Source organism: Cynocephalus volans, chromosome 5, assembly GCF_027409185.1.
Source record: "Cynocephalus volans isolate mCynVol1 chromosome 5, mCynVol1.pri, whole genome shotgun sequence".
NCBI lineage: Eukaryota > Metazoa > Chordata > Mammalia > Dermoptera > Cynocephalidae > Cynocephalus > Cynocephalus volans.
In genome coordinates this window covers 131,527,221-131,547,136 of record NC_084464.1, presented here as the reverse complement: position 1 = coordinate 131,547,136, position 19,916 = coordinate 131,527,221, and the positions used below count along the sequence as shown (strand labels likewise).

General features: G+C 40.3%; 1 protein-coding gene across 1 annotated transcript; it reads right to left on the bottom strand.

Annotated features, from left to right (window-relative positions):
- Positions 1–1,450: 1,450 nt before the first annotated feature.
- SMLR1 (small leucine rich protein 1) lies at positions 1,451–9,178 on the bottom strand. Its single transcript, XM_063098361.1, is given in 3 exon segments — positions 1,451–1,536; positions 8,936–9,134; positions 9,137–9,178. Coding segments are annotated over 3 exon segments (327 nt in total).
- Between the last annotated feature and the right edge of the window lie 10,738 nt (positions 9,179–19,916).

Sequence of the window (19,916 nt, the reverse complement as noted above, 5' to 3'; positions counted from 1 at the left end):
GAATAGGAGGCATCTTTTCACACCGTCTATTAAAGAAAGCATTTTTACGTAAACTGATTCCACTGGGCACTAAAAAGAGATTCCTCCCAGAACTGAGAGAATACTGTTATTCCTTCCATATGCCATGAACACTGTTATTCTAAATTATCTCAGTCTGAAAGCCCCAGCAGACATTTTCATTGTAAGTGCAATAAAATGCAGAAATGAGTGTCTTCAGTCTATAAATAATGACTTTTATATTATGCCAGAAGTGCAAATGGAGACTGCTTGCTGGATGCATATGAAGAATTTGAGAGTGGGGCTGAGGGGAGGGAGCAGATGACATATGGCACTGTGGTACCTTCCTGCTTTTGGTCATCTGCACAATCTTTTGTATAACTGTGTGTCACTTTCGAAATTGGTGCATTTCTTTCAGATAACCAAATTGATTATGTTTTATGAAGTGAATCACTTAATAGCCTATTAGAGTCATGTTGCAAAGTTTGGAATATAACCAGACTTAGGCTTCGGATGTACTGAACATCTTTTGTTAATGTTCACTAGGAAAATGTGGAGAGTGCAATAGTAACCACAATCTATTTTAACTACCACCTTGAATTAAATGTTTATTTTCAGTGATGTATGTGGGCTCTTTATGGCTCCCATTAAAAAAGAAGAATTCTAGTGGAACACTGCCTTCTTTCCATATATATAAATGGTTCTTTGGTATTTTTGTTTTAGAGGCAAAGCCTTGAATTATTCTCCTCATTAATTATGTGAACAATCTGTTCTCCTTTCCTTTTTCCACCACCAAATTGCCAATAATTCCAAGTTACATCATGCTGAAAGCTACATTCATGGGTGATCCATACCTAGTATTGGGAGACTTGTTTTGTGCATTGTTTGTCACAATGATGATTTGTGAGAGCAATTGGGAAAAGGAGAGAAACAAACTCAGGACCTGAATGGTGTCATTTAAAAGTTACTGACCTGCAAGAGAAACAAGTGGGAATACTCTGGCATAGGGACTCTATAGATCTCTCTCCAAGACGCTAATCTTTTGCTATTCATTTGATCTCTACCAGAGTTTCTTCACCTAAAATCAGAGTAATGTGGGCTTCCATGGGATTATGTAATATGATGCTTAAGAATTTTATTTTTAAAGTACACCCTTCAGAGTAGACATGGTCACAATAAAAATTTTTAAAAAATAGTGTGTCCAGTCCATGGAATGTATCCAAGAAAATCTGGTGTTCTTGGTACTTTCTGAGGAACTTTTAAGCTGAGTCTCACAGAAGTCCTCTTTTGGATAATAGCTGCCCCTTTTCAGTATGGTTCAGAACAAGTATCTCAGTATTCTATTTTTGCTATGGTTCTAGCTGATCAGCCTACTTTATTAGCTGAATGTTGACCTTTGCTCTCTGGCCAGTAGAAATTCATTGTGCTTTAGTCATTGGTCCATCCCCAACAGTCATTTTCGTTTCATTCTCTGGTACAGGGAAGAGCCATTCCTGCGATTGTGTTGGCGATCAGGAGCCTGGGAGAGTTCTTCATTAACTGAAAGGAAAAATATCAGTTAATTCAGAGGCAGCTGAGTGCTTTTGTTCATTTATAGCTTGTAAGTGGTTACTGGCCAGCATTTCTGACCCTGGTGGATTGGTGAGTTACAGAAGTCCAGGTCTTCAGAGCAAGTCCTACTGCAGGATCTCTCCTTACCTGCTCAGCCACTTCCAGTGAAATGTAAATGCTTCTTTCTAAAGAATGACCCTGGTTAGAGTGGACAAATGGCCACTGTGATAAAAAGTGTTACATGCTAAGTGTATTTTATATTTGGTAGATTAAGTGTTAAGATCCCCCACATTCAATAAGCATTTATTAAGCAGGTCTACATGTCAGGGGTTGTGGATATGGGAATGAGTAAGACAGGGTTTTTGCTCCTGCTCCACCCTCCCAAAAAACGTATTTGCACACTTATGGTCTTTAGACAAGTCAAATTAGTTGTCTGCCTTTTACCTTTTGGCATCTTTTACTGACAACTCTGACCATTACAACTTTCCACAACCTGTACGTTCCTTAACTCCTTAAAATATAACTTCAGTTAAAGCTGTTCTACTAAAATATTAAAACTCATCAATGACATCCTAATCACTAAATCTCGTGGCATTTTCTAATCCCGTTTCTTTCTACTGTAGCATCTGACACAAACCCTCTCTGTCCTCGCCCCCATTACTCTTTTCCATTTGGCTTTTATTATCTACCATCTTTCTGTGTACTCATATCTGCTCCTGTAGCTTCAACTATTATCTCTCTGGTGAGAACCAAATTTGATCTTTAGCCCTGATATCTCTCTTGAGATCTTGACATGTATTCCTCAAGATCTTCCTAGTGTATCAAAAGACCCTTCTCTTCCTGACTGTGACCAACACACACAACCGATCCTGCTTTTGCTTTTAAAAGTTTTATTTTCAGAATTATAATTAATCAAGTCAGTAACCAGGGGCTTATAACGTCATGGGAGGTGATAAACATGCTCATAGACTTGAACCTGAAAAATACTCTTTGGCTCCCACATGAAGTTTGTGCAATTTATTCCTTCCCAGGCACTTTGTATGCTGTGCACCCCAGGACACATGCACTCTCCCTGACCTGGCTGGATTCTTGCAGACCTGTCGTCTTAGGAGAGGGTGCATATGCGTTGCATGGTGAGGGTGCATATGCGTTGCATGGTGATGAGCGCTAGGCTATGTGAGCCTCAAGACTTAATAGCCAGTATTTGTTGAGTATTTGCTATGTGCCAGACACTGTGTGAAGCCCTTTGCATGCCTTGTTTAATTTTGCAGTGGCATTATGAGCGAGTCACCATTATTATTAATTTACAGATAAACAAATGGAGGTAGAGAGAAATCAATATGAAGCAATTTGCCCAAGATCACAGAAATTGACGGACTCAGGATTGGATCCCAGGCAGTCTCACTCCAGAGTCCACCCTTTCAACTGCTGGGTTACATTGCCTTTCCACATAGATCATTGCCATTTCAAAGATATTCTTTCATGGCTTAGATTATGAACTCATTGAAATATGAGTAATTGCTTCCCTTCTATTTTCAGTTAGCAGAGGCTAACTGCACAACAGGTGCTTTGAACAGGGATGAGAATACAAATTGTAGACTGAAAATGGGTGACCTAAACAATGAGATTAAAATAAGCGAGCTATAAGGGTAGAGAACTAGAAAAGAGAGACCAAAAGGAAGCTCATCAGTCTACAGTGAATTATCTATTTAGTGAATAAAATGTCTGTGTTAGGCACCATGTGGAGAGTGAGAAATGAAATAATTTACCCCGAAAGCTTGCAATTTGTCCATTTCAGTGGGTCTGTTTAGGAGGGTGTGCAGAGAGATTAGATAGGCAGGTGGCCTTGCATACACCTGAATTTGTTATTGTGACAAATTCGGCAAACAATGAAGTTTTCCCTTTTGAGGGATGGGTAAAGAAATGTAATTTCTGACTCGGGCGTAGATCTTTTTGGGGAGGAATCACCATCATTAATAATTACTCCTGTTATACGAGGGTACTTCAAAAAGTTTTTGGAAAGATTTGTATTATTTTTAATTCTGTTTTTCTGTGAACTTCTTGAAGTACCATCATGTAAAGAGGTTAATCAAATCCTTCAAAGCTTTTATAAAATTCTCTCCTTTAAAAATTTCCTACAGTTGCCCTTCAAGTTGGTGGTAAGTTTATTTGGGCCAAAAGGATTCATCTGTTCAACAGATACATCACCTATATCACCAGGGGTGGTATGTTGGCTAAGAGGACTAGCTCTGGAGCCAGACAGCCAGGGTTCAAATCCTGTCTCTACTACTTTCCAGGTGGGTGACCTTGGACAATTGACTTAATTATTCCAAGACTAAGTAACAGCTACTATTATTATGACACAGAAACTGCCTTCTTGAAATTTATAAGCCAGCAGGGGTAATAATGACTAACAATTGTTCAGAACAGGCACTGCTAAGAACCTTATCTATATCACCTCACTTAATCCCCACACCAGCTATGTCCTGCTATTTCACACATGAGGAAACTGAAGCTTCAGAAGGTTAAGTAGTGACCATTGTTACAGAGCTGGAATTCAAAGCCCTTTGGTTTGGCTCATACCTTGAGCTCTTAATTTTACTCTGCTAACCCTTAGGTTATTCCTGCTTTTTTCAAACAATTATTTTTTTCCTTTTTGATTGCTCACCACTTAAATGTATATTTTTGATTGCTTACCACTTAAATGTATATATGAAGTTCAGTGAAAGATGCCTAGCCACCCGTATATTTTCAATACTTTAGTTGTCTGTTTTAGAACGTTAGTTGCTGCAGGCCAGAACCTGATCAATTACTTGACCTTATTTTGGATCTAATTCCATGCAGAAACTTTTACACGTTTGTGGCATAATCCTGCTGACTATGCCAATTTGTCTGGCTAGGCTAAGGTTTGGAATCCTCACAGCACCAATTGTAAAGCTGGGTGAACATGCCAGTTGTCGGGCTCTTTTACCTGCTGGTAATCCTGCACTGACTGGGTCAATTGTTGAGCGAGGGCTGGGTCTGGTGCTCCCAGACCCCTCAAGCTCATTAACAGACTGGGTCACAAAGCCTTCACGTGCCAGGCTGGGTCCCCAGACCCCACACATGCCAGGCTGGGTCACCAGACCCTTTCGCGCAGGTCTATGAGCTAGATAACCGGCCAAAAGGTTCTTGGAGCCGTAGGTTGGAAAGCATGGCTGTTCTGGGTGGACACTCGAGGCAGACGCCTGCCTGCCTGCTTCACTAAAACTCCTTTCTCTCCAAAGAACACAAGAATAGCAACAAAACTAAAAAGATACATTGGCACGCACACACACACACACACACACAAAATTTGCACACACACACACACACACACACACACAAAATTTGCTTACAAAGGATGCTGAACCACACCCAACTGGACCCGAGGCAAGGGCCCTGGCCAAGCTATTCTATTCTCCCAACAACATTGAATAAATAAGATTTTAAAAATATAATGACTATTTTTGGTAATGTTATTTTAGAGAGTAATTTGTTCTTGATCAGGATGACGCATCAGGTTTTTTGGGGTGGGGGTTGGCACTGGAAGTAGAGGTTTGGGAATCTGAGGACTTGGGTAGATAAGATAATCAAAACTTCCACCCTAGGAGATGCAAAATGCCCATGTAAGTGGTTGGTGAAGGGTTTGGCTGTGGAAAGTTTAAGGCTCAGAACTTGATCTCGAGGGCTACTTGTCAAGACAATTGACACAGATTGAAGAGTGCAGGATGTTAGAGATTTTTCTTTCTTTGTGAGAAAATTGATGTTCTCTAAATACTAATTAAATTTACATGCACCATTACCTCCTAAGGCTTGAAGTGTAGTGAGTAATACTGAACGATTACGATACCCCTACATGCTTTCCATCACATCTTAAAAGGGCTCGCCTGTCCAAGTGACTAGGATGTATGAGACAGCGAGCTTGTTTTCTGTTTTAGAATGCAGGACTCTGGGGTTCTGTGAACACACCATTTAATCTGTCAATGTCCTCTTTACATGAACAAAATAGGAATGATTACATTTGCCATAACCCTGGTTGGAAGATTAATGACATGACATTTGCCATCTGTTTACAGTTTTTAAGTGGATGCTGCTAAATGAAGATACAAACTGGTGATATTTTATTTTGGACAAAGTGATCTCATTGCCTTCAAACTGGAGGAAGGATATTACTACTTACCCTTAGGAAAATGGCTTCAGAAAGAACTATAACTTTTTAACAGCTACATGTTCTTAGACGGCTCTCCCACCTCCTCGAGAAGCAAGAATCTGGAATTAAAGGGACCAGATCCACATAAAAATGAAAATGTTCACAGTCTAAGGTTGTCTGCTAACACTGGAAAATGAATTAAGAATTACTCCAAAAAGATGCACAGATTCCATTTGGGAGAGGAAGGAAATGTAAGGGGTGGTTTGAATATAAAGTTTTTGAGAGAATGATGTGAGTATAGCACAAGCTGCCCATCAGCTGCCACCCTGACCAGGAACCTGTAAGGGACAATACCTAAGGCCCTGACTTCCCTCACCCCAGCACGGTGGGGCCAGTGTCAACAGAATGAAAACTGACAACAGGGGAAGACCATTGTGGTCCAAGAATGAAAACTGACAACAGGGAGGACCATTGTGGTCCAGTCAGCTGTACGTTCCTCTCTTGGCATCCTTCAGATGGTTCACTGGCAGCCGCTAGTAACATAGAGCTCCTAGTTATTAGCATTCCTTCCAGTAATAATTTCCACAGATTTTTGTTATGCCATAATAATTAGGTCCTTCCACCTCCTCCCTCACTCTGTACTCCTTACGTGTAGCCTGTAAGCTCCAAGCACACTTCAGTGAGAGCCAGTAAAACTGGGAGACAACAGAAAAGGTGGCTCGTTGCAGTGCTGGGGTACCCTGTAGCTGTTTAGAGGATCTGCCTCTGGTGAAAGGCAGATTTTTCCAGATGCCTTTTGTGGTTTTCTAGAAGTGAGATTGTTTCCTCTCAATCCTAAAAACCCATAGTAAAAGTCTGTTCCACTATCTAGGAGAATCCCTGGCGTATGGTAGATTCACAAACACTTGTTAAGTAAGTGAATGAGGACTACTGCTATCCAGGAGTATGGGGCAAGTTTGGAGCAAGCTTAAAGTTGGTGAAGGGACTCTGCCCGGAGATCATTGGCCCTTGTGTGAAGCTGACCTCATTACCCTTGGGTTAGATATGATGCTGCAAAGAGGGGAGGCTTTGAGAGGGAAGGGCCAGACTCATAGTTGTGGAAAATCTCAGTAGCATATCAGAATTTGGAACAAAGCTGGAAGGAAGTGTGAAGAGAAAGTAGGTCTTTGGGGCCCTCTGCTCCCCTCACTCAAATCCTTCAGAAGCAGTTCCAGTTTTGTTGAGCTATAAACTTAAGGTAACAATTTCTGTCTGAGACTTGACCTCTGGGCAACTCACAGGGGCAGGGATGTGCTGTAGACGAAGGGGCCCGCTGTGCAGTGCGTGTAGTGACTCGCACACACTGAGCGCTTCCTCTGCGCCCTGTGCTGTCTAAACTTTTCCCTCGCACCAGCTCCTGTGATGCCCAGACACACTTGCAATGTGAGTTGGATTCTCCAGGCTATTCTGAAGGAATGTGATAAGTTTTTACCTCAGGATGATCTAAATATCTAAAATACTGTAAATCCATTTGATTCGTACATATTATAAGTATTTTCCTAGGGGTTAGTACAGCTATAAAACCAAGATTTGACCTCTTTGCAGAGTCTGTCCCACATACCAAGATGTCCCACTGAATAATCTTATAATAACTGGTAAATAGAGGCCAGTAAGAGACTTTAAAACCATGAGGCTATCTTAGCCTGTTTGCCTTATTTTATGCTTGATACATTTTTTGAGACACTGAAATTTTTACCTAGCCAAAGAGGCAGCCAGAGATGAAACTTGGAAACCACATGAAGTACTCAAGTCCCTGGCTATCACATCACATCCTTTTACTGTCCCCTGGGTGCTCAGTGTCTGTAAGGACCTGCAAAGCATGTGACTGACAGTGGCCATTGCAACAACTTCAAAAGTCTTTCAAAATGGAAGTCTTAGCAGTGGCTGGGCCTTAGTCCAACTTGGAAGACTCTGAAGGGAAGCCCTAGTTAGGATCTTGGAGATTTCTAATTTTCTCTTTTTGGAGGCTCTTTCTAGGGTTAAGTAGTAATGAATATCTAGGAGGCAGAACATTCAGACTGGTCTTGGGCCAGTGAAGAATGAACTGACTTAATAAAGAAAGGGATTTATCACATGAATCCTGTAGAGTGAGAGAATATGGGTCTATCACTCAACAAGAGAGCTGTTCATAAAAATGAGACACAAAAACAAAAGGCTAGGGGGATATTGGAGCAGGTTACTATGGAAAACTTGGGATTCTACAATATATGCTATGTCCTCTAGGATTTCTTTATGTTCTAAATTTTGTCTTAGAAACAAATATCCCTAATTATTACTTCTATTGGAGTTTAGGTTATATGTTATGGTATTAGTCATTTTAGATTCTGAACGTCTGTTTATATAATAACATACGTGAAGGCATTGCTTGGCCTTGGCAAGTTTTTGTGGAAGAGGAAGGGTTTTACAATTTGTTTTTTTAGTAGTTTAATACAACACCCTCCAAATTAAGAAATATGACTGTTTTTTCGGTATTGCTAAAATGGTTATTAACTTCTATGATATTAATGTTTACTGGATATAGTATTAAAATGTAGTCTAACAAATCGCAGCCAAGTTTCATTAATTTTAATTATAGTAGAATAAATAGCCTCAATCCAGGACCCTAATACCCATTCTGAGTCACAGTAACCTTCCTGATTTTTCTTTTTTTTGTACCTAACACCACACTCTCATGGAAAGTTTACACATACGTCAAATATCTATTAGGGCTTTACATTTGCCAAACACTGAGATAGCACAGTGTTAGAAACATTTCAGTAGCTGAGAAAGAAGTGTGTGCTTACACACTCGGGGCACACACACACAGGCACAAGCACACATGCATCTGTCTCGTAGAGAAGGCAGACCACGAACAGTGTTTTAATGTTGGTGAATCTGCTACCTTGAGAGACAGAGAAAAGCAACCACATGTGAAAATGCTGATTCACAGTTTGTGAGGAACTACGTACAGCGAAGGGGTCTCTACTGCAGGCTGTCGCATCCTAGCACACGAGCCACTGCTAAAAGCATCAAACTTTGCCAAATTCACTAAGGATCTTGAGAGAGGACCTACTGAGAAGCACCTACAAATCAAAAAGACGTGTTTCTCCAGGCCTCCCAGAAACACTGTGCATTGGCGTGTTCCAAAGGAGTGCCGTGGCAAAGGACGTCCAGCCCCTTGTGTGGCTTCACACTTACCCTCAATCAGTTTGATCCTGAAGTAGGCGATGAGGAGAAGCAGCAGCAACGTCACGGGCAGGAAGATCCCAGAGAACAGGAGCCAGCCGGGGAGCTCGCTCACGAAAGCTGACAGCACGGGGCTCATTGCCAACCGCATAGACCCTGCTGGGACCGTGGGATTCACACTTGGGACCAGGGCAGCTTTGCTCCGAGTTGATTCTGCTCTTACTGTCCTCTGGGGCTCTGGCCTTTGCTCAGCATATCTCGGTGGAACTTTTGGTGGACTTTGCTCTATTTCAATAGCCCCATGAATTCTGAGAGGACTGCTGGCAGGTTACTCTGTAACTCAGCTACAGAGGGCAGAGGGATTGCAAAGTGGATCTCCCAACTTCTTCCAGAGATGACTATTTACCTGGCAGGGGTGGGGATGACCCCAGGAGGCTGAGATTTCTTTGTATTCAGTTTATCTGCAAGGAAAAGCACCTGACTTCAAGCAAACCTCACTGTTACGTATATTCTTCCTATATATTCCCAGTCATAGAATTTTTCCTACATTTCCTAAATTTCAGTTAAAAATTACTTAATAATTATGCTAATGTATCTATATACCTGTGTCTAGAAAAAAGTGAATTTTCCTTCCTACATAATTGATACAACTAATACTGTCAAAGGAGAAACAAGATCCTTTCTTTTTTTTTTTTTTTTTTTTTTGTCGTTTTTTCGTGACCGGCACTCAGCCAGTGAGTGCACTGGTCAGTCCTATATAGGATCCGAACCTGCGGTGGGAGTGTCGCCGCGCTGCCAGCGCAGCACTCTACCAAGTGCGCCACGGGCTCGGCCCGAAACAAGATTCTTTCAACATGTAGAAACTCTTTCTGGTATTTCCTCCTCCGAATACTTCTCTGAGAGATGCATTGGTTTACTCATTTGTTCAACAAACACGTAATTCTACCAGAACCCAACTTCTGGACTACATTCTGGGTATACAAAAGAGAGTGAGTCATGTCCCCTGCCCTCTAAGAGTGGAGATAGACATAAACATTGTGGCCACGAGTGGCACTGGTGGAGTGGCTGGTGATACGGCTTCTTGACCTCCTCCCTTCGACGCGTGTCTTTGCTTGCTGCCTTAGCTCGGGCTCTCAGCTCTGCTCTGCTCACACTTCCCTGTAGCCCACTGGTAGCAGGGGGAGGTGGCCCTGAGTGATGGGGGTGTGGGTTGTGAGTTAAGTCCAGAGTTGCTGGGAAAACAAAGGGCAATAAACTATGTTGATGTTGACTTGTTGACTATGTTGAGTTGCCACTGACCGCTTTAAAGAAAAATTCCCAAGGATACTGGTTGACTAACAAAAACCAACTAAAAAAAATGATTTTTATATGCAAAAAAATCCCCTGGAGAATTTGGAAAATTTGGAGGAGGAATTCGCAGCTGATTCTTGGGTTCATTCCTCTTCTCATGTTCTCACCCTGTCTCCAGCCCCACCTGGCACCTGTCTGTCCTGGTGAAGAGCTGGCAGAGTCTATCAAGGACAAGCTGCTGTCAGTGTCTCGCAAATTCTTCCTCTAGGGACTTTTCATGGCCATGCAAAGTCTCAGTGCCAGCTGTAAAGTCTGCACCCTTATTTACAAAATAATAAGACTGGAGAGGATCTCTGGGATGCTTGGCCAGCATTCCTGAGCAGTGAACAGTAAACAGCTTCCCTCTTAGAAAAGTGACATCTAATTTCAGAAGGAATTGTTTAGAATCCCCTAGATTCAGTCAGTGTTCACGGCACCATATTTGCTTCTCTTCTCCCACTCCACGAGTGCATGAGTGGCGTTGCTCCTATTCTTGTGTGCCTTCCATGGAGATGGCTCTCTGGTGCTCTTTCAGCTTGAACAGGATGCTAATTTGTAAAGTGTCAATCTTCAAAGAAACTCCATGAGCAGGTGGCATTACCAGGGAGATGTTAAGCAGCTGTTAGGCAGACTGTCATGTTCTTTTTTCTCACGTCACTCCATTCAGCAAGCCTTCACTGAATGCCTGGACAAAGGTAAGTAAGGGGAACAGGCAAATATATAAATGACAATAATGTTAGCGCCCAGATTGACATATGAACAATGTGCAGAGGAAGCAGTGAGAAGAGACTGATAATCCAGCCAGGGATTGGGCCGAGTTCATGAAAAAAATTGCGTTTGAGCTGAGCGTGGGGGGTGGGTAGGTGAGGAACAGTCTCCTCAAACACAGGACAGTAGGGCAGGCAGGGTTTATGGAGGATAGGGAGGAACTGAGAGGCTCTGAATGTAATGGAGTTCAGGCCAGAGTGTCTTAAGAGTTGAAGCAGGAAAAGTGGGGTGGTATCAAAGCTTATGGACTCTTGAATGCCCTGCTAAGGACTATGCAGTTTGGACAGGGGGAACTAGTCAAAGTTCTCTGGTTATCGTAGTGCCCGATCTGAGCTGGGTTCAGGAAGCACTTAGGCAGCACTTGAAAGAATAAAGAGAAGAGATCAGAGTTGCTATCTCGTGGTATCAGGATGTGGTGAGGCTGAGACAGGAGATGGCAGAGAGGGAAAAAAGGAGACAGGGAGGCTGCAGAGATGAAATGAACAGCCCTTGTTGATAACTGAACGGAGAGGGGTAGATGTCACCACTGATACTAATTAGTAATCATTGAGCACTTGCTTATGTCTGACACTGTATAAACAATGTTTATCATATTTAATCCTCACGGTAACCTTATATGGAAGAGACTCATTATACAGATGAAGAAACAAGGCACAGAGAGGGTAAATAACTTGCCCAAGACACATATCTAATAAGTGGCAAAACTGGGATTCAAATCCAGAGCCCATGCTCTCATCCACTATGCCACATCTGGCACGGGTGGCTGGAAACGGTGGTTGCTACAAACAGACCTAACCATAACAGGCTGGGCAGCGAGTTTGTAGGGGAAGACATGTTGCAGTCATTACATTGGAAGTGCTGTGGAGATGTTCAGTGGGAACTGGTGGAAATATGGAGTTCAGGAGGGAGGACGTCCTGCACTGCGTATTTGGGCTTTATTTGTATATAGATGGTGGCTGGGGTCAAGAGTGTGGGAGATTTCTCAGGAAGGAGTGTATGTGAGAATAAAAAAGGGACCAGCTGTAGACCCTAAAGGATGCTCTCAAATAAGACATGGGAGGAAGGATTAAAACCAAAGAAGAAAACAGAGAAGGGAGGCTCTGAGCGGTGGGAGAGGAACCCAGAGGAAATAATGTTAGGGAAATGGTGGCAAAAAGTAGTTTCAAGAAGAAGAGATAAGTGGTATCATTTACTGGATCTGAGGTAATTCTGATCCACATCAAAAGTTTGGGGAGCATAATTGTTGAGGTAGACTTACAGGTTTTCCTTTTTTCTTTTAAGTAGCTCCTTTGGGGTCTAATTGACATACAGTAAACTGCGCATACTAAAAGTATACAATCTGATAAGTTTTGACGTATGTATGTGTGAAATCATCACCACAATCTAATGATGAACATACGCATCAACCCCAAAGTTTTCTTGTGTCCCTTTTCGATCCCTGTCTTCCACCCCTCACCAATCCTCAGACAACCACTGATCTATACATTAGTTTGCATTTTCTAGAATTTTATATTAGTGAAATTCTATGGTATGTCTCTTTTTTTTACCTAGCACCGTAATTACTTGAAATTCACTCATATTGTTGCATATAATCGATATTTCATATCTTTGTATTGCAGAATAGCTTTTCATTATGTGGATATTGATTTTTTTTTTTCATTTACCTGTTGATGGACAGTTTGGTTGTATCCCATTTTAGTGTGCTACAAATAAGGCTGCTATGAACATTTCTATGCAAGTGTTTACATGGACATGTGCTTTCATTTCTCCTGTGTAAATGGTAGAATGGCTAGATAATATGGTAGATGTATGTTGGCTTTTTGAGAAATGGCCAGACTGGTTTCCAAAGTGGTTATAATACTTTTTATCCCCAGCAGCAGTGTATGGGAATTCCAGTTCCTTCACATGCTCAGCAACACTTGATAGTGTGAGTTTTTTCAATTTTAGCCATTCCAGTGGAATAAGGGGTATCTCACTGTGGTTTTAATATTTCTATAATGATGCTGAGCATTTTTTCTTGTGCTTTTTGATATTTGTGTATCTTATTTGGTGAATGTTTATTCACTCTTGTCCATTTTAAAAACTTTGTGTTATTTCTCTTATTGAGTTTTAAGAGTTCTTTATATATTCTGGATACAAGACAATTTCCAGGTATATGATTGGCAAAGACTTTTCTCCCAGTCTATGTCTTGAGTTTTTATTTACTTAACAATGTCTTTAAAAGCACATACATTTTTAATTTTGAAGTCCAACTTGTCAGTTTATTATTTTTTAAATTGTGCTTTTCATGTCTAAGAAATCTAGGAAATCTTTGCTCAACCCAAGGTCACAAAGATCTTCTATGTTTTCTTCCAGAAGTTTTGCAGTTTTAGGTTTTATATTTAGGTCTATGATCTATTGCAAATTAATTTTTGTGTATGGTGAGAGGTATGAGTTAGAGTTCTTTTCTTTTTTGCAAACAGCTACTAAATTGTTTCAGCACTATTTGATGAAAAGACTACCCCTGGTCCACAGAATTACCTTTACACATTCATCAAAAATCAGAAGCCAATTATGTGTGGGTCTATTTCTGCACTCCCTTTTCTGCTCCGTTGATGTAGTTGTTAATATTTGTGTCAATCCCACTCTGTCTTGATTATTGCAGCTTTAAATTAAGTTATATAATCAGGCACTGTTAGTCTTCCAAATTTGTTCTTCTTTTTCAAAGTTGTTTTAGCTAGTGTTGGTCATTTTCATTTCCATGTGAGTTTTAGAATCAGCTTATCAATTTCTGTAAAAACATCTGCTGGGATTTTTTATTGGGATTGTGTTGAGCCTATAAATTAATATGGGGAGAGAAACAGTATTTTAACAATACCAAGTCTCTGACCTGTGAGCATGACACATCTTTCCATTTACTTGGGTCTTCTTTAACTTCTTTCGATGATGTTATATAGTTTTCAGTACACCAGAATTGACCATCTTTTGCCGGATTTATCACTTAGTGTTTCATATTTTTTATGCTATTGTAAAGGGTATTGCTTTACAAATTTCAGTTTCTGGTTGTTCATTGCTGGTATAAAAAGTTTTCTTAGTTTACAAAAAATACCTCATCTCTGAAAAATTCTAGATTAAATATTAGAATTTATTGAAACATTCTTCAGAGCTTGAGAACTTTTTTCTTCAAAGGCTCTTATCTCAATTTAAACTGGTTACCTGGAGTTACACTTAATAGGCACAGGAGCTACAGAGAGATGGAGATTTTTGAAACACTGGTAATATATTTGATTTACCAAAATTTGGGATGGGGTTCCATAAAGAATGTGCTATTTGCTACCACAGTGACACCAAATTCTTTACCTGGCTTTTTACCATGTAGGGATGATCATTAATATCATTGGAAATACCCACTTTGGTGAAAATAGAGGGACATGTTACTTTGGGGATTAAACCCTCCTGTTGATTTCCCTAGTAATGAATGCTCCTACTGTTGATTTATAAGTGACTGCAAAAGTTGATATTTAGGAGAAAATTCCAAGGGCACTACTGTCATACCACCTGTTGTACGTTACTCTTAGTAACAGCAGGCTAAAAGCCTACTGTACCTCATTGTCACCTATTAGAGGTAATGCCTAACCCACCAGGCATATGATTTGGATTCTGCCTTTGTCTGACTGAGCCATAAAGAATGACTCATTGCAGGGACACTCCGTCGAGCGATGAAAGTTCTAAAGTTTGTCAGCAGAAGGTGCCAAAGTACCATTGACTGATATCTAGAATATCTAATTACGTATAGCTACATAACCAATACAAAAAATTAAATACAAACAAAACTACAAAATGAATGAATTTCAAATAAAGTGGTTTGATTTAATTACATGGGTGATGATTTGTTGAAATGAAGCATCACTCGCAATGTAAGTGTAGTGCTGACTATTCCAGTGTGAACCCTCGTGAGTAAGAAACCTTATGTTCCTCTGGCTCTTAACTGCCCCTCTGAACTTTGCTTATTAGCCTGTGTCAACAAAAGTAGTATCACTTGGCAGCAGTACTATAGTAAATACAAAAATAAGGGCTCTGAAATCATGTGGCAGTGTTATGTTATAAGGTGCTTATTCAATAAAAACAATGATTCCCACATTGTGAATTTGAGAAAAGGCCCATAGGTCTTCATTGTTTATATGTGCAAGTTAACAAATATTTATTTAGGGCTTAACATGTACCCCAGAGGCACTGATTCGGGGGTGTGAACACATCCATGGATAAGACAAATTCCCTGTCCCTATGGAGCTTGTATTCCATTGTGGTAGACAGACAATAAGTCATAGCAGGTACCGGTCTCAGAATGCTTGTGTTGTTCCATGTACTAGTCTAAGCACTTCGTGTTATAACACATTACATTATTGTAACAATGCCTTTGAAGTAAGGACCATTTCTGTTATCACCATTTTACAGATGGAGAACCTCATGGAGCTTTCATAACTTGTCAAGGATCCCCCTACTAGAAAGTGGCAGAATTAGGATTTGAACCCAAAGCCCAAACACATATCCACTACATTCTACTCTGGTCTACTACCTCTCAAACTCCTAGAGATTTGCAAATGTAATGTCAAGTAGTGGTAAGTGCTCTACAGAAAAATAAGGCAAGACAAGGAGGTGAGAGAATAATAGGAAGTGTTCATGTTAGGGTGGGGTTGTCAGGGAAGGTGTATTAGTCAGCAAGGGCTGCCATAACAAAATACTACAGACTAGGTAGCTTGAACAGCAGAATTAATTTTTTCACAGTTCTGGAGGCTGGAAGTTCAAGATCAAGATGCCAGTAGAGTTGAATTCTGATGAGGCCTTCCTCCTCGGTTTGCAGATGGCCACCTTCTCACTGTGCACTCGCATGGCCTTTCCTCTGTATGCACGTGCTTCTGCTCTCTTTTCTCCTTCTTCTAAGGACTCCAGTCCTATTGGATCAGACCACACCCTTAGGACCTCATTGAACCTTAATTATCCCCTTAAAGGCCCTATCTCTAAATACAGTCATATTGAAGGTTAGGGCTTCGACAGATGAATCTGGGGGTTTGGTGGGTGGCAGTTATTATTCAGTCCATGCAGAAAGGTTTCTCTGAAAAGCTGACTTTTGAGCAGGGACTTGAATGAAGTGAAAGAATAAGTCACTACGTATTTGAAGGAACAGGCAGAGGGAACATCAAGTACTGAATTCCTGAGATGGGGATGTTTTTTGATGATAGGGAATGAGGAAGGAGGCCTGTTGTTGTGGAGCACATTGAGGAAGGGGAAAAGTGGTAGAAAACACAGTTTTGAGAAACATTGATCTAGAAACTCAACAGCACTGACAATAGACCAAGGGAATGTGCCCAAAGAATGGTCTGAAAAACTCTAATTCTACTACATTTTATTAGCTATTGCTTGGAAAATGGTTAAATCAGTATAGAGAATATTGGAGTAAGTAGGTTCTTTACTTCAGTAAGGTGTGCTGTAACCACCAAGGGAGATACAGCCTGCAGCCTTTCCCAAATTAATTGGACCATTGAGTTTGTTTGACCAGGAGAATCTCAGATTAGGGCCTGCAGAATCCATTTGAGTGTGGAACACTGTGTAAGGAGGTTTATCCAGATGGTCTGAACTTGAGTATCAACATACAGGTTGGGGTTCTTAAGTAGGAAACAAGTGGACAGGGAACAAATTATTTTGAAAAATTATCATTTGGTGGGTTTTAATGGCTTTTGTTGTTGTTTTTATAAATTTTGCTAGCACTGTCTAGCCCCAGCAATTCAAGAACCATCAGCTTTGTCTCACTGTTCATGAAACTTACCAGTGTCAGCTCATCCCACTTTGAAGAGATATTTTGTTTATAGAAAAATGTCATTGGAACATGCCTACCTGAACACAAATTCCTTGTAATCCCATGCTATCTGTGGTGGTGGTATAAATTCAATGTTTCTAGTCATTCGCAATAGGCTGTGGCAGAAATGGTGGCTCTCTGGGAACAGTATAAGGGTGAATAATTGCACTCTGGGGTTGTTAGAGAGTTGAGGGCACTTTGACACACACAGAAGTTATTTGTTGTTTGAACTGATTTGGAGTATCAGACATGGAAATTCCGCTAGACTCAGGTTTTCTCTCCCTTCACTCATTATGTTTTGGTCAATCTATAATATGTTTATGAAATAAGAGGAAAAAGCAGAAGCTAATTTACCATGAAGCTAATGAAGTTTAAGTTTCAACACCTCTCATTTGTATGGGCCCTTCAAAGACCCAGGGAGGGATGCTAGAAATATGTACACATGGCCCTAGATTTTGTAACATTTGTAAAAGAAAGATATATTAGCTGCAATTGATTAATATTCTGTCTCTTTCAACTCCAACTTTCCCTCTGTCATATTCCTTGTGTCAAGAAGTGTTGAAGCCACCATTACTGTTTTGGGACAGATCTAAGGGGAGGATGAGTTGGGGACATATTTAGTTTAGATTAGTGAAATGTTTTTGTGGTTTGCAGTCATTTCTGTATATAGTTAAGTTATACCTAGCTATAGTGGTGTAGGAATGGGTTCCAGAAATACTCCTACCACCCACTTTGCTGACTCTTTTGGAATCGTGACTCAAATGTACAGGGACAAAAGGTCATATGGCAATATGAACATGTCCTATACACTCAACTTCAGAAATATGTGGGAAGTGGAGGAGGAATAAGGTTGGAAATGTATGGAGCCCGAAGCTACTCTGGAGATGCTTCCAAGCATCATATATGTAAAATAATAAGTGGTAGATTTGATTCTCATTGATACCCAGTCAAAATGAAAGTTCTCTCCTGCAGTGTATGTAATTATAAACGCAGTATACATTTTTGTGTGAATTGTGTAAAGTAGAATTTGTCAGAACTCTTGCTTTTGAGGACAAAAACTGATAGCAGTAGTGCCACAAACAGTAAATATATCCTTCTGTGATGTTGCACATCTTATGTATCCTAGACTATTGGATTACATTTTATGTATGGTCTGGACAAAAGAGTATGAAGAATTTTCACCTGGAACAGCCAGGGCCTGAAAAAACAAACGTTCCAGTAACAAAGCTATATGTATTTATGAAAGTTCAATGTATACCATACGAGTAATTTAATTATGCAGTTATATAGTTCAAAACAACATAATAGAAATTTTAAAATAAATTTAATTCCTATTGTGGTTTCATTTTCATATTTATTCATTTCAGATTAATTTTGTGTGGTTTTCAAAGTTATTGACAATACCAAAATTCAAATATGACTTCAAAGCATGCTACAAAGCTATAGTAACCAAAACAGCATGGCACTGGCATAAAAACAGACATTTGAACCAATGGAACAGGATAGAGAACCCAGAAATCAACCCACATAATTACAGCCAACTGATCTTTGATAAGGCATCAAGGACATACATTGGGGAAAAGATTGCTCTTCACTAAATAGTGCCAGGAAAATTGGACATCTATACATAGAAGAAGAAAACTAGACCCTTACCTCTTGCCATATACCAAAATAAATTCAAAATGAATTAAAGACTTAAATATAAGACCTGAAACTATAAAACTCCTAAAAGAAAACATAGGAGAAACACTTCATGAAGTAGGACTGGGCAAAGACTTTTTGAATAAGACCCCAAAAGCACAGGCAAAAAAAGGAAAAAATACAGATGGGATTATATCAAACTAAAAAGCTTCTGCACAGCAAAAGAAACCATGAACAGAGCAAAAAGACAACCTACAGGTTTGGAGATAATATTTGCAACTATGCATCTGACAAGGGATTAATAACCAGAACGTACAAGAAACTCAAACAACTTAACAGCAAAAAACCCAATCTAATTAGAAAATGGACAAAGGAGCTGAATAGGCATTTTTCAAAGGAAAATATACAAATGGCCATCAGACACATGAAAAATGCTCAACATCTCTAAGCATCAGGGAAATGCAAATCAAAACCACATTGAGATATCCTCTCACTCCAGTAGGAGTGGCCATTATCAAAAAGAGAATAACAAGTGCTGACAAGGATGTGGAGAAAGGGGAAAACTCCTGTGCTGTTGGTGGGACTATAAAGTGGTGCAGCCTTTATGGAAAACAGTATGGAGCTTCCTCAAACAACTACAGATAGATCTGCCATATGATCCAGCCATCCCACTACTGGTACGTACCCAAATGAATGGAAATCATCACGTCGAAGGGATATCTGCACCCTTATGTTTATTGCAGCTCTATTTACAACAACCAAGAGTTGGAGCCAACTTAAATGTCCATTATCAGACAACTGGATAAGGAAAATGTGTTATATATACACAATCGAGTACTGCTCTGCCATAAAAATCAATGAGATTTCAGCCTTTTGCAGCAACATAGATGAACTTGGAGAAAATTACATTAGTGAAATGAGCCAGACACAGAAAGAGAAATACTGCCTGTCCTCACTTATTAGTAGAACTAAAAAAATAAATAACAAAAAAAGGTAGAGCAATCACAATAATTCATTGAACTTTCAAAAGGAGAGAACAGAATTGAGGCCACCGGAGGTGGGAAAGGGGGATGGGGAAGAAATTTGTAAAGGGCCACAAAAATAATTATATTGTTTAATATTTTTTTAAAGAAAATGAAATTTTATTATTTTTTACATTCTAGGATGTTGTTGTAGAGCAGTTGGGAGGGAGGGGGAAAGGGGAAAGGGGAAGGAAATGGATGGAGGAAGGAGGAAGGAGGAGAGATGGGATTGAGGACTGTGGCACCCCCCTTATTCCCATAGGAGAGACTGGGGGCTTCCAGTGGTGGCCTGGTCATTGCTGGGCTGGGTGCAGAAGTCAGGGGTGTGTAGAAAAGCCCTCATCCCCCACCATCCCAGCTCGGGAACCTGAGGCCCTTCTTGCTGCAGTTTTGTGGCCAT